Raw genomic sequence first — 14,595 nt, 5'->3', positions numbered from 1 at the left:
GAGTTCCATTCAAAGTAACCGAACAAATACTTACAAATACCGAACAAATAAACATTACTAAAGTGTAATATTTGACGTTTTTATGTGCCTAATCTCGACATCCGCATCCGCACCCGCGGATGTGAGCCTTTAAAAATCCGCATCCGCGTCCGCGGATGTCAAAAAATCGGCATCCGCAACATCCCTGTCTCTATCCTTCCCTTTGGAGGCAATATAACAACACTTACATTCAGTATTAGAGAAAAAGTAAGAGTGTCAAGTACCGGCGGTTCCGAGGCCGGCTCTCAGACACTGCGGGGTTGCGAACTGCATCGCAGCCATAATTGTGTCTTTAGTTTTAATATATATTTTATAATAATATGTATGCTAGTTTTAATCTATGGGCCAATATTTGCCTGAAAATAAAAAGTTTAATTTCATTAAAGTAATTATATCAGACATACCTGCGTCGCCTCTCTCTCGATCCTAGTGTAGCTGAGGTCGGGCGCGTCGTCCGCGAACTGTATGGTGTCGTCGCGGCGCGGGGCGAGTGCGGGGGGCGCGGGGGGCGCGGGGGTCGCGGGGGCGGGGGCGGGGGGCGCCGTGGCCGCTTTGGCTTCTAGCCGCAGCCACAGCTCTTCCCTTTGGAGGAGGCGTTCACGCTCTCTGAAAAAAAAAAAAACGCGTGTGAAATGTCTTGAAAAAAAAAACCGGCCAAGTGCAAGTCGGACTCGCGCACCGAGGGTTCCGTACTTTTTAGTATTTGTTGTTTGTTATACCGGCATACATCATCTGTGAAAGTTTCAACTGTCTAGCTATACAGCCTGGTGACGGACAGACAGACGGACAGCGGAGTCTTAGTAATAGGGTCCCGTTTTTACCTTTGGGTACGGAACCCTAAAACCCGTAGGGGTCGGATCAAAAACGAAGTAATTAAGTCCGACTCACGCTTGACTGCACATTTCTAATAGGTTTTCCTGTGATGTAAAGTACTAGTTTGTGTATTTTTTTTCAAAATTGTAGACCAATCCAATTCAATCAATCCAATTTTAGAGTTTCGGAGATCAAGGGGGAATGGTCATGGTGAGCGACCGAAAGCAGTCACGATTCGCAGATTTCTAAGGACACGAGTTGACAGCTCGTGAAATCAGTTGCACGCGGGAGAGCTATCTAACGCACGACAGTGAATGTAGCATATCCATGCCATAAATACATGGAGTTAGCTTTGACTTGGTCATTGTCATTGCGACTACAACCCTCAGTACCCTCACTAAATACTAGGAAGGTGTTGAATAGATTTTTCTTTTGTTGTGGTATCGTCATCTCCTTGACTCACTAGTGCTTCTGGCTCTTAGTGTTGCGGTGCGGGAAAATGATGTGCAGGATCAGGATATGGTGCGCCGTCTGATGGTAGTGTCGTCATATGTATCACCATGGAGTAACTTATACTAGAGCGGTACTGTCATAGTAAATTTTGTAACCCCAGTAAATTCACTGCCATCTGTCGACACACTTTAAAACTAAAAATAAATATTTATAAAAATACGATAAAATGTATTTAAATATGGATAAATGATTTTTTTATTTGCATTAATTATTTTTATATGATTTTGACCCATGTTCTTTCACTGGTATGCGTTAAAATTATAAATAACAAACGAAACAGTCAACGCCCTCTATACGAGTGTAGGCCAAAACTAGTGGCGCCATCTGATCGAGAATCAAATTTTCGTGATTTTCGAGGCACGTTTTTTCCTTAGACTGTATCCATCTATTACGGAGTTATATCTATTTTTGGTATCACTCACTTGTGCTTCTCCTGCTTGTACTGCTGCGTGCACTCGTCGAAGAGCTTCTGGTTCATCTCCATGAACAGCTTGAGCGCGTTGTAGACGAGCCCGTGGATGGTCTTGTTCCAGTGGCTCTTGGTGTTGCGGTACAGCGACGGGAACATGATGGGCAGGATGTGGTGCGCGTTGTCCGAGATCAGGGACATTATGTACTCGTTGTTCCAGTAGTAGAGAGCGCGCTCGGCCACCTGGAATTATTTGGAATGTTATAAACTATTCACATAAACGGCTGGACTGACCTCAATCTCGTCTTACGATTCAAGGAGATTTGAACCTTTTTTTTTTTCTTTCTTTCTGTGCATGTTTTCTATAATGTTTTTTTGTGAAATTTAAGTGTATTGTGTTTTTTTTGGTTTTGTCTCTTGTGCAATGTTTTTTTTATATTTTTTTTCTTTCTGGTATAAGCAATAAAACATATTTTATTATTATTATTTTTATTTTTATTCATCTGTTGGCTCAGTACGAGTGCGCCGCGACAGCATCTCGAACGCGAGGACTATCCGTCCCTTTCGAATTGATACAGTTAGAAATATAGGGGTGGTCTATTGCAAATACGAACGTTTCCCAGACAATACGATGGCAAAGGATTGTACACTACATCTGTACATAAGACGGGGATACAAAAGCAAAAAAAAAAACTACTCACTAGGAAATGCGGGCTGGAGACGCACTTAGCGAGCTGCCTGAAGAGCGGGTCCATGATTTTCTGGAATTCCGCGGGCTCGATCACGTCGAGGATCTCCTCCACCTCGTTTAGGAACATCAGCTCCTTGGGCGAGTGCGTCTTTTACAACGAGAGGACCTCTGCGCACCAGTGGGCATATTGGCTATGTGCGAAGTTGACGGTGGGGAATACAAGCGACGCAAACGCACGACGTGGTGAACTTTCATCTCGTACATGAACATCACTAATGTGCGAGCGCGTCTTTTACAACGAGAGGGCCTCTGCGCAGCAGTGGGCATATAGGCTAGTAATGATAATGATAATAAAGTAATGATTACTACTCACTTGGAAATGCGGGCTGGAGACGCACTTAGCGAGCTGCCTGAAGAGCGGGTCCATGATTTTCTGGAACTCCGCGGGCTCGATCACGTCGAGGATCTCCTCCATCTCGTTTAGGAACATCACCTCCTTGGGCGAGTGCGTCTTTGGCCAGTATTTTAATAATGCCCTGTAATAAATAGTCAGTATACAATATCGTTAGCAAAATACCAAATAGGTACAATGTGAATTTGAGGTATAATTTCTTCCTAAATCTTATAGGTATCGGCAGAAGAACTGAGGTAAATGATAAAACACATAGGACACAGCTAAACCGAGAACTAATAGCAAACAAAACAGTAAATGAACGATGTTTAACAAACTTAAAATCTTGAAGAAACATCTAGGTCAATCTTGAAGTTAAACTTGCTGTCGATACGGAAAAAGAACACTTACTTAAAAATCGAACTATCATTGTCATGTAAACAATATGATAGGTTGTTGTGAGCGTGACATCAAGTAGCGGCCGATACCTCTAAATGTGTCACTAGAACCGCTTCACTAAAGCTTTAAGTATTTTATATTTAATTTGAAACCCTCGCAAACGCATTACAACTAATATATACGTTCGCAAGCATTTTTAATAATCGCTACACCTTATCAAACAACAAAGTCCCACGCCGCGTCACTACTCACTACACCTAAGTATGTATGTTCGGATGTTCGCGATAAACTGAAAAACCATTGAACGGATTTTCAAGCGGTTTTCACCCATCAATAGAGTGATTCTTGAGGAAGGTTTATTTGTTAAGGTTTTGTGTAACCCGTGCGAAGTCGGGACGGGTCGCTAGTAAATTTAATAGATACAAACTTACCTGACTACGGGTTGTGTTAAGGAGGGGTCTTTCTCCAGGAATTGTACTACGCAGTAAGCTAGCTGTGGGTGGTACACGGATAGAGACTTCGCCTTGTGTAGAGGTAGCAGCACCTGTTGACAAACGAATATATTAATATATTGTCACCATGTAAAGTTTTCTTTTAGAGCGAGTACAGCTTCAGTTTTGTTGTAAAATACACTCTATCCTCATATACATAGGGTGAACTCACACTGAGAAAAAACTCCTATTTTTATGATATAGGAGGCAAACGAGCAGACGAATCGCCCGATGGTAAGCGATTACCGTCGCCCATGGACACCCGCAACACCAGAGGGGTTTGCAAGTGCGTTGCCGACCTTTAAATGGGAGTATGCTCTTTCCTTGAAGATTTGAAGGTCAAGGAAGGGGAAGGAAGGTAACGGTCAGGTAATACCGCAGGCGACAGATCATTCCACAGTTTAGCTGTGCGAGGCAGGAAGTTTCTGGAGCAACGTACAGTTGAGGACAGCCAACCACCTAAGTGGTTAAGTGGGTAAAGCGATTAAAGCTTTAACTTTGTTGTAAAATCAACTTTATCTCGATAGAAATAAGCACTCACCCTGAGTAAAAACATCTTGTGTTCCTCTTTCAACGGCAGCGCGAAGCCGTTGATGATGGAGCCGAGGATCTCCAGTAATTCAGCTATTCCGTTATGGTGTTCCGTCTCGTATATAAACCTGAAACAATACAAAGTTACTGTATATATGTTATATGAAATGATTCGAAAGATTGATACAGGCAATTATATTATTCGTATAAACTTTTATCGGAATAATCATTCGAATAAACAATAATTCACAATTGTCGAATAAACATAAAATTCATTCGACAATTGTATTCGTCATTCGCGAATAATTTTGTTATTCTTATTCGTTATTCGTCATTCGAATAAATTTTGCCCATCTCTGGTTTGCAATACTTCAATGAGGCTAACCTACCTACGATAACGACTTTATTGCTGAACTGGAAAATCTAACAGTCTGGTCTGCCAATAAAAGTAGCGATATGATTTTCACGTCACCTCTAACATTTTCTCATGTCGAATTTGGCTCCTACATGCTCAAAAAAATTTAGTAACTATGAGTTGCAGAGTTACCGCGTTTCAACTTAGAACACGAGTTTTTTTTTAAGTTGTGATATATCTATTCTGCCTTGATACGCATAACTACACCTTGCATGCATTTGAAAACTTATTTTGACGTGTACTTTAGCAGTGTTGGCCGAACGTTAATTGCAATTAACCATTAACCAGTACAAATTGAACCGTAAACCGTAACGGAAGGTTTACGGTTCAATTTGTACTGGTTAATGGTTAATTGCATTAACGTTTCGGCCAACACTGTACTTTAGTGAGAGAATAAGGTATATAATTAATTGAATGTATCTTCAAATACACATACAAATGGTATGCTTAAACACATGCTCTTGCAATCAGTGTTGTATCGATTAAATGAAAAAAATGTGTACCTATCCATTTTCGTTCGTCTCTTATGTGTATACAAAAACTATTATACAACAATATGTTTAGGTACGCTGTATGGCGTTGGCGTCATCGTTTAATACCTCCAGTTTGTCACCTTGAGACCATTTCGTTTCACACATGTAACGGCCACCTTTGACTTGAGATAATTAATTAGGATGTGGGCTCGGCGCGATGCGTAGTTTTTAATTAACTCTTTCCTTGATTGAATTCTTTGCTAAGCAAAGGAATAAAATGTTAAATGTAATATACATAATAACTATAGTAAGACATATTTATTAGGTATTGAAATATTTTTTTCGCCTGTTGTAATATTAGTCTTCTGGCAACAATAAAAATATGTGGTACACTTAATATGATTGTTTTATGCTATAAGATACACATTATGTTTACAAAAATCAGCCTTTTTACTAAGAGAAGGACGAGTTTCATTGTAGGTAGGTTAGTTTAGGTACAAAAATGTGCCATTTTCAACCAAAAGGGTACTTATTGTTGCTTGTCAGTAAGGCGCTATTGCCAAATAGCTTCAATTAGAAATCAATCTTATTGACAAGCGACAATGTGGTACCTTTTGATTGAAAACGTCACAAATGCGCTTTTAGAAGCTGCATCCATCAATTAGCCGAAAAATATCAACAACCGGATTGATGGTATATTGGATGAAAGGCTCGTCGCATCTATCAAGTTTGTTAACAGAATGAGGGACTTTTATGCAAACGGGGAATTGTTTAGGCTACGTACTTTATTATTTAGTTATAAATCACGTTAATATTTTTTTAAATACAGTTTGTTAAATTTTAGTGCAAAAATCAGTTTGTTCCCTACCCTATTAAGTACATGTAATTCAATTAGTAATTAAATTACACAAGTAATTAATTGCGCCAAACACTGCCCTCCAATATGTTTTATTGTATTTGCAATTTTAAGTGATTAAGTATTATTACGTTCGCTTTTTTTATATGTATAAGAAATCAGTTACGTAAATTTTACTATTTTACAATAGATAACTAATTAGCTTATCTTTATGTTTTTATGGCTCTTTACTATTAAATCGCCGGACGAGCTATACTTAAACGTCATTTAAACGTTTAACGTGTTTTGACATCTGTATCTCTGTGTGTGTCTGTATCTTGTTTAAAAATGAATTGAATAAATTATTAGTTTCTAAGTGGTATTATTCGTTGCCAGAATTTCTTGGTGACACTTTAAATTTGCTTGTAAGTAATTGTATTGTATATATGCATGACTTATTGACATAAAAATATGAATAGATTTGAAAAAAATAAAATATGAATTTGTAATACGCGCAATTATGAACTTGAAATGATTTTACCGACATTCGACAATTAAATTTATTGTATAATTTATTCATACAATATATTCTTTCTTTAGTTAAGTATTTGCATGCAACTATGTATTTTAATTGGTGTGTATAGTCGGGATAGTCCTTACTCCTTCAGTAAGAAATACGCAGCAAACTATCCGATCAGCCGATCAATAACCAGATCTGTCATTACCACGTCATAGCCGACGAAACTATTCCATTGTCGTATGGGAACGGTTTTTGCGACAATCCCGCTATTTATAGAATAATTGCTAGATGTTTTCCTTCTAGTTTCTGTAAAGAGCGAGGAAGGACAAATTGTGATTAGGCTTAAGGATGTCGTTTGTTGTCAGTCGGAAAATGCATATTATCGCATTCACTGAAAACGTTTTTGTCGTAGCCGATCCCAGCGTTTTCCCGCTTTGTAGAGGAAAGTGACTAGGAACAAAGTACGCGCGGCACTTAATGTGTTAACCTTTTCTAAAAAACGACGACACGGGCTGACCAGTAGCCTTACCACGACCACGACTGCCTGCCTTAGCACCCTGTGTCAAACTGACATTCACTAACGTCCGCGTAACTTACTTTCTATACATCTCGCTTGCACTAATATATGCGAGTACGTATGTATATGTCAGTATCAAACTGGCGGTAGCCGTACAGATATGTTGTACAATTCGAAATATAATAACTAGGGTAAGCTCAATTACAATAAACCGCAACTGTGGTAAACCGCGTTAAAGATAAAACAGCGTTTAAGCTAATAACACAAACAACAAAACAACTAGCAAACAAAACAAACAACACAAACAAACAAACAAAAACACAAACAATACAAAGGGTTTAAGCTAATAGGACAATTAGCTTCGGCATATCAGGTTATATATACATACATCATGCATATGCATAATTCTATTCAGGAAACTTCAAAAACTAAACAAATTTCGTTATTTTTTTTTTCATTTTTCTTTCAATGCATACTCCGCTTGAATGATAAAACGTTTATCCTCTTGATTGTGTATGATATTATAAGGATTCTGACCGATTTTTTAGTCTCATTTTGCATTTTCCGAGAACGGTTTTTTCTGGACTATTCAGCACACCCGAGGTTTGAACCGACGATTTTTGACCACCACACACACATGACAGGTTAAGACGACCGCAATATCACCAAATAGAGGCGTTAAGGCCGTTCCATTGGTTTGCCGCTGTCTCTGTCACATTTCGCAAGAAAGAACGGGAAAGATCATGCGCGCCAAGTGTCAATTTTGATCGAATTTTGTCGATTTTTATTTATTTTAAAAACGTTACCCTACAATATCGAAATTCGAAAGCTATGAAATTACTATTTAAGTTAAGATTGTTTTTTCTTCTTTTTTTGTTTATCACATAATAAATAACCGAGTAAAGTTGGATTAAAAGCTATGATATTAAAGATAATATAGTCAAGAACTAAATATATTTTTTCCACGTCTACGAATATCAACGCCTCTTAGAAAAACAGGATCATATAAGGAGATTTTTCGCCTTCTGGCTCAGGGAACCGCCTTAATTGGAAATACTAAGGCGCGAGCCACACGTCTCCGTTGCATCTTACGTCACGCACATTTTATAACTGAAAAAGTCATCTTTAACTCTAGTAGTAGTATAGTAGTAGTAGTAAACTCTTTATTGTACAAAAATACATATTCAAAATTACATGGTACAAATAATAAGATGTACAAAGGCGAACTTATCCCTTTGAGGTATCTCTTCCAGTTAACCTTTGAGTAGATGAGAGGAGAAAGTGAAAAGAGGGTGACAAATGTAGCAAAGTGTACAACAAGGTACCAGAGTTTTAGTTTTCTAGTTAGTTCGTTTTTTTTTTCTTGAGATTTGTAATTTAAATGACAAAAAACGTAAAAGGAGACAGAATTTAAATCAAAAACTTCGATCTGATGCTTGATGTATCAATTCTGAGTATGCTGTCACTGTCAAATTGTATTTTTTTTTGCAAATACATACAATCCACAGACGGTCAGTTAGGAGAGTTGCTGGTAACTACGAGTATAGGTACTGAGCAACGTTTACTATGGGACCAACTCCGAAATAGGGTATTTGACTACTAGTTAAATCAGTTTTATTTTTTCGAACTGTCAAAACGATTTTGCTACTATGGAATTTATATGAAACTCTAGCATGTGACGTCACAATCAAATTACCTACTCTTTATAGTTTTATACGGGTTTTAAAATAGAAATTGTGTCTAAAAATAACTGCTATCTACATTTCTCTATTAAAATATTTTGATGCTTTATTCATGCATGGTGTAAAATAATTTATTTTAAATACAATCAAATACGCTATTGCGAAAAACTATTCGGCTCTTCCATATAAAACGATCAGCCAAAATTAATGAATGGGCAATTGTTTTTTGCGTGATTTCGGTGTTAGTGCCATGCCATAGTAAAACTTGCCACAATAGTCCTGTATATAAATTCACTTAGCAAAAATTATTAAGGGTTGGAAAATTGGGGCATTTTCTATGCAAAGGAACCTTATTGTCGATAGCGCTTACGCCGCACAGCGTCGCGTTGCATGGTATTTATATCGGAGCATCGTTTATAATGGCGTAAGTGCCATCGACAATAAGGTCCCTTTTTATAGAAAATACCACAAATATCCTGCATGTGGTATAAACTTACCTATAAAAGACGTTGTTGATCTGTTTCCGTATGTAAGCGCGCAGCACTAAGAACTTTCCATATATCCGGTGCAGCGTCGTCTTAAGGAAGTCCCTCTCGCGTGGGTCCTCGGAATCAAACAGGTCTAGTAACTGCAACAAAACGTGTAGCTTAGTAACGGAAAAGAAACCTTATTGCTACGAGATAAGGTCCTAGATAGGTTAGCTTAGGTTAGGTTTGTTTTATGTCAATCCTGAAAAGTTACGCATTTCTGAGAAAAACCAAATTATGACTAACGAAAATGTGGACAAACAATACATTATGACTTAAAACTATATGGGAAACAATAGAGACCCCATAATAATAATAATTTCAAAATCTCGTTGTCATTACATGATTTTGTTTTTGTGTGCCTGACTTCAACCTATATGATCAGTCAAGTGTTTTTTTGCTTTTAGAGTTCAGTAACTCTGTACACTGACAATCGTAATGATTATTGCATAGACATTAAGCACTGACGGTCAGTTAACAGCGTCAACGATAGAACGTAAAACAGATTACAGATTTATGATGTGTGGCGAAGGCGAGACAATAAAGCACCTTTTGTGCGGTTGTCACGGTATAGAGAAATAATGAATTAGTTTCGCAAAGCCAGCACCATTGGGCGACGTTGTCCGATACATGAGGAAATGGTGGAACAAGTTGTTATGTAGTTGCAGTAAAAAGCTATTGATGGCTTGACGGATTGATCAACGTCACTCAGCAGTGAACTACGAAACTGCACATACAAAAAATAGTAAACGTTTTAACGCCGACAGCTGGTTTGTGGTGCAACTGGCCCTTAAAAGTAGATAATTACTGACGTACTTTCTACGCCAAAAATTCAGGCGAAACAGAAGATAGGCTAGAAGGGAAGGGAAAGAACCCCCTCTGGGGAGCGTTATAAATGTTATAATCTAAATAGGAACTCAACCCGCTTGGAAACTCAAGCTATTATTATGTTCGTTTTCTTATTGTGTAGGTACACATACACAACTTATTTTATAATCGGAGGACAAAGAAAAACTATACAAAAAGGTGTATAATTGAACGGTTGAAATGGAATGAAGCCGTAATAGGAAGGCAAACAAATCAAAAAGGCATTAAATCGTTCAATCATGTACGGTTAAGGGCGGTGTCGGCCACGGGGCTCTAAAATATGCCGTGTGCTATCGATTTACAGAAGTTTTCACCTTTAAGTTCTTGGTTAAGGCCAATCGAATCATTCAATTACATTTCCATTGTCAAGGCACAGTTAGTATCGATTGTAGTGAACTGAAATATATGTCATATACGAAAGAAAAAGTGACCAAGGCCTTCATATTTATACCTACTTAAATGTCAAATGGTTTCTCTCAACTTAAGTCCTTCCTAACATCCTGCAGGCTTATGGTGGACGTTGTTATGGATGTGACAAAGCAACTGTCACTATTTTTACAATCCGCCTGACAGATAAACCACCATTTATGTTATGATAAACGAGCTTAATATGTAATAACAAAGTTTTACCCATATAGAATTAGACTTATTAGCCTATCAGTCAAAATAATTTGATGCTATCAAATTCATCGGGAAGCCGAACCGATCTGGAAATTAAATAAATAAATACCTACATATTTATTGTTAACTTATTCCTTGGCAAGGTTCGTTTAAGTCTGATGAAAACAACAGTCATAATGGCATCAGTCTCTAGAATATTAGTGCAAACGTCTAAGACTAAGTTATCGATTTCCTGTTACAAACTTCTCACTTTTAAGTTCGTGGTTAAGGCCATTCGAGCCAATGCTACACAAATACCCGGTTTCTGATAACATTTCCATTAGCAGCATTCAGTTGCGATCGATCCCGTATCAATCTATATCGGAAGTTAATGTCCGAACCACTGACATACTACTAGCGTCCTATTCAAAATGATCGGTCAACGTAATTTGATGTTATCAAATTATTTGTGGTAATATATCTGGAAATTGGAAAAGAGTTTGTCACTTTACCGATAAAAGGTTTGAGTGAACGGGTGTCTACAGGGGGTGGGTGTTCGAAGTTAAAATCGTCTTTCGTCTTCTTTTAAGTGGAAACCTTCACCTTTGAAGTGGGAAGTTGGACAAGGGAAGACTGTCTGTCTTATCGATACTAATTTTGGTCAATATACTTCTTGGCCACGTTGAGTTGAAAGTCTGGAGACTCGAACAACTGCAGGAATAACTCGTAGACTCGAGCGTAGCGAGACAGGCTTTGAGTGTAGGTTCGTCCTCTTTTACGTTCAAGTCTTTGCGCCTTTGCTTTGGAGTACAAACAAACAAAGACTTTAAACTCGTTTTACCGATAGCACAAACTTCTGGTCAATGTATTTCTTGGCTACATTGGGCTGAAAGTCTGGAGACTCCAACAGCCTCAGGAACAACTCGTAGACTAGCTGAAGATGTGGCCAGGCTGCCTCGAGTGTGGGTTCGTCCTCTTCGGGGTCGAACTCTGCGCCGTTGGGGTTGGACGACGGCGGCAGTGTCCGGAAGAGGTTTATGGCAAACTGTGAAAACAAAAGAGCGGATTTACAATACAATAATATATTAAAACCGGCAGCGTGACAATCGGATGAATCGGTTCACAGTTTTTTATTGGATTTATTTTAGTTTTTAATTTAATTTAATTTATATTATCGGTTTTTAAAGCAGCCATAAAAAAAGCAGTTGGCAGACGGATAGACAGCGGAGGCTTAGAAATAGTCCGTTTGTAACCGTTCGGTAGTCCAGTTTGAATGGAATGGAAGATGAAGCGCTTTGTCGCTTCATCAGTGACAAGTCAACAAGCAGTATTATCTCAGTCTCTATACGAAGACTTGGATCATCTCACTCACCATATTGACCGCCTCGGGGTATATCGCCTCAGTGACGACTCCCCTCTGCGACGTGACATATTCCACCATCTCCAGCAGCGCGGCGCGCTTCACCTCCTTCCACTTCAAGTCGGAGAGGGGTTCATCAGCGAAGTCGAACAGCAAGCAGCACTGTCGTAGCTTCTGCACGAAGAGCTGCTCGCGTTCGGCGGCTGGCGCATCTGTAAGAGAGGACATTTATGAGAAATCTATGAGGCTTTTGAAAATGTCAGATGTCATAATATACACATACCACATATGGGATATCAATTATCGGGGCATATACAATTGTATTACAAATATTAAGTCGAACATTGGAACATAGGTAATCATGTAATCTGAAAATACCAAATTATGTGCAGGATTCGGTGGTTTTCCAGGGTCCATTCAATGAAGACGTTTATTGTAACATGTAGAAAATTCGTTTATTACGAAAAGTGGCTTTATATAAGCTTAGATTTGAAATGTAACGAGTAACGTGTTTATCGTGCCGTATATCGAGGCGAATGAACGAGACAAGATGAGCGCGGAGGGGCGCAGCAGCAGTTGTCGTCGCAGCGCCGCTAGGTGTCGCTAGAAGGTGCGTGAACATGCCCCCGGCCTTGGGAGCACCATCTCCCAAAGTAGTCTTCATCCGTCTAGGTCTGCCGGCTCTGGTAGTAGCGGGCAGATCTTTGAAAAGCTATCGTGGAAGTTACGATTACGACAGAAGTGAGAAATTGATGATGCTTATTAGAATGCCAGATACATATAAGTATATGGATCGCATACGAGTATCGTATTGCATATCGAGAGTAAACGTACATAAATATGCAACATATTCGGAAGTTTGCATAAACATGCAAACTTCCGAATATGTTACTTAATCTGAAAATTGTAAATCACACGGTCGCTAACTTCTTTATAACCACGGCCGCAATTACGTTCCTATTACGGTAGGTTAGGTTTTGCCGCAGTGAAACTAGTAAAATACCGAAGATTGTTCCGTCTGCATACGATTATACTCATTAGTAACGGCGCAACCCAATTTTAAATGAAAATTGAGGAGGTTCGAAAATGTTAAAGAAAATGGTATACATTTTGGGCCTCATCAATCTGTGTATAAGAATCAAAAACTAAGTATTAGTGTGAATTTATTTTTGCACTAGTATAGTTACCATCTAGAAACCTTGTTTCGACTGATTGAATTTAATGTAAACGTCATGTCCATTTATAACTTTTATGGCTAATGCATTACGAATACGAAAACTTAACAGTTTTCTCGTCTATATTGGCACATCAAGCGGCTCTAGTCAAATTTCACCCCAGAATATCTCAGGAACAAGTCAAGAAAGTAAACAGATTAAAATAAATATACGTAAGTACTCGTACCTACAGATTCTAATCGACTGTAACGTAACAAATATGTGAGAACGGTTCCACAGTTCAATCTTCATCCTATTACCCGGGATTAAAGTATGTAACTCCGTATGCAACGCATTAGCACAACTGTTCTTTAGGGAAAATATATACCTATTGGATTCTAATCTAACATTTAGGTACAATATGTAATTTGCGTGTACGACACAAATGAAAATCTTTATCCTACTATTGTACCATGGTTCAGCAATAATTTGAAAAAAATTACGTCAAATCGCCTGGTGAGGGTCGCAAGAATTCTGTGGATGCGAGCGGCACAAAATCGGTCGGAGTGCGGGAGGCCTATGTCCAGCAGTGGACGTCTATCGGCTGACATGATGATGATGATGACAACAAATCGTACTTCGTAATTAACTAATCAAGCACTTAAGAGGGAAGAATAGCTACTGACAATAGGTATTTTTTTCATACAATTTCCATTTCGGGAGGAGGTTCCCACTAACAAAATTTTGACTAATCACTTTGATTTTTATGTGGATCGCTTCAGCATAATATATTCTTTTTTTATTGCAAATTTTGAAAAAAGGATAACGTATAAACCTAGTCTTTCATTGTGTCAATAACGTACTAAAAAATCATGGAAAACGGAAAATATTTAGAAGTGGAAAAACATTTTCTCTTTTTGTATGGACGAGTACGTGGTATTCTCCCCTCTTAAAGAACGAACATGATCCATCAATCATGATCATGATCATGATCGTATTGGATTCGAATTCGACTCACTATATAAGTTTCGATAAGGTAACCGTGCTGGCGAAAGAAAAGTTTGTGATTCAGCGAAAAGTACGGGAGGCTATCGAAATTGGTCGTCATCCGAATTTTAACCGTGATTGTGGTTGGTCAGTGCCTCCAAGCTGGAAAACTGTTTTGGGTACTACGTCGGTGGACAGTGTGGACGAACCATTAGCGAATGACGTAGTGAGTGTTGTGTGCAACCCATCATTTGACAATAATGCGGTAAACGAGGGTAGTTTCTCGCCCCCCCTGCCGCCACCGGCGCCCGCGCCGAGTCATCGGGCGCGGAGGGCTGCGGCCCGCAGTCTGCGCCGGTCCGTCACCGTCGACGCAAGCTC

General features: G+C 38.9%; 1 protein-coding gene across 3 annotated transcripts in view; it reads right to left on the bottom strand.

Annotated features, from left to right (window-relative positions):
* The window catches only part of LOC134748346 (serine/threonine-protein phosphatase 2A 56 kDa regulatory subunit delta isoform-like), an 83,436-nt gene that overhangs the window by 2,379 nt on the left and 66,462 nt on the right, over positions 1 to 14,595 (bottom strand). For all 3 annotated transcript variants that reach the window (XM_063683121.1, XM_063683122.1, XM_063683120.1), the window contains 8 exons: positions 12,086 to 12,285; positions 11,555 to 11,758; positions 9,217 to 9,347; positions 4,288 to 4,405; positions 3,687 to 3,799; positions 2,839 to 3,001; positions 1,788 to 2,017; positions 444 to 645 (listed from right to left, as the gene is read on the bottom strand). In XM_063683121.1, coding sequence (XP_063539191.1) covers positions 444 to 645; positions 1,788 to 2,017; positions 2,839 to 3,001; positions 3,687 to 3,799; positions 4,288 to 4,405; positions 9,217 to 9,347; positions 11,555 to 11,758; positions 12,086 to 12,285 — 1,361 coding nt within the window. The remainder of the gene's footprint in view (positions 1 to 443; positions 646 to 1,787; positions 2,018 to 2,838; positions 3,002 to 3,686; positions 3,800 to 4,287; positions 4,406 to 9,216; positions 9,348 to 11,554; positions 11,759 to 12,085; positions 12,286 to 14,595) is intronic.

The sequence above is a fragment of the Cydia strobilella genome, chromosome 16, assembly GCF_947568885.1.
Source record: "Cydia strobilella chromosome 16, ilCydStro3.1, whole genome shotgun sequence".
Classification (NCBI taxonomy): Eukaryota; Metazoa; Arthropoda; class Insecta; order Lepidoptera; family Tortricidae; genus Cydia; species Cydia strobilella.
Note: the sequence above shows the minus strand (reverse complement) of the source record. Positions and strands in the feature narration are given on the sequence as shown.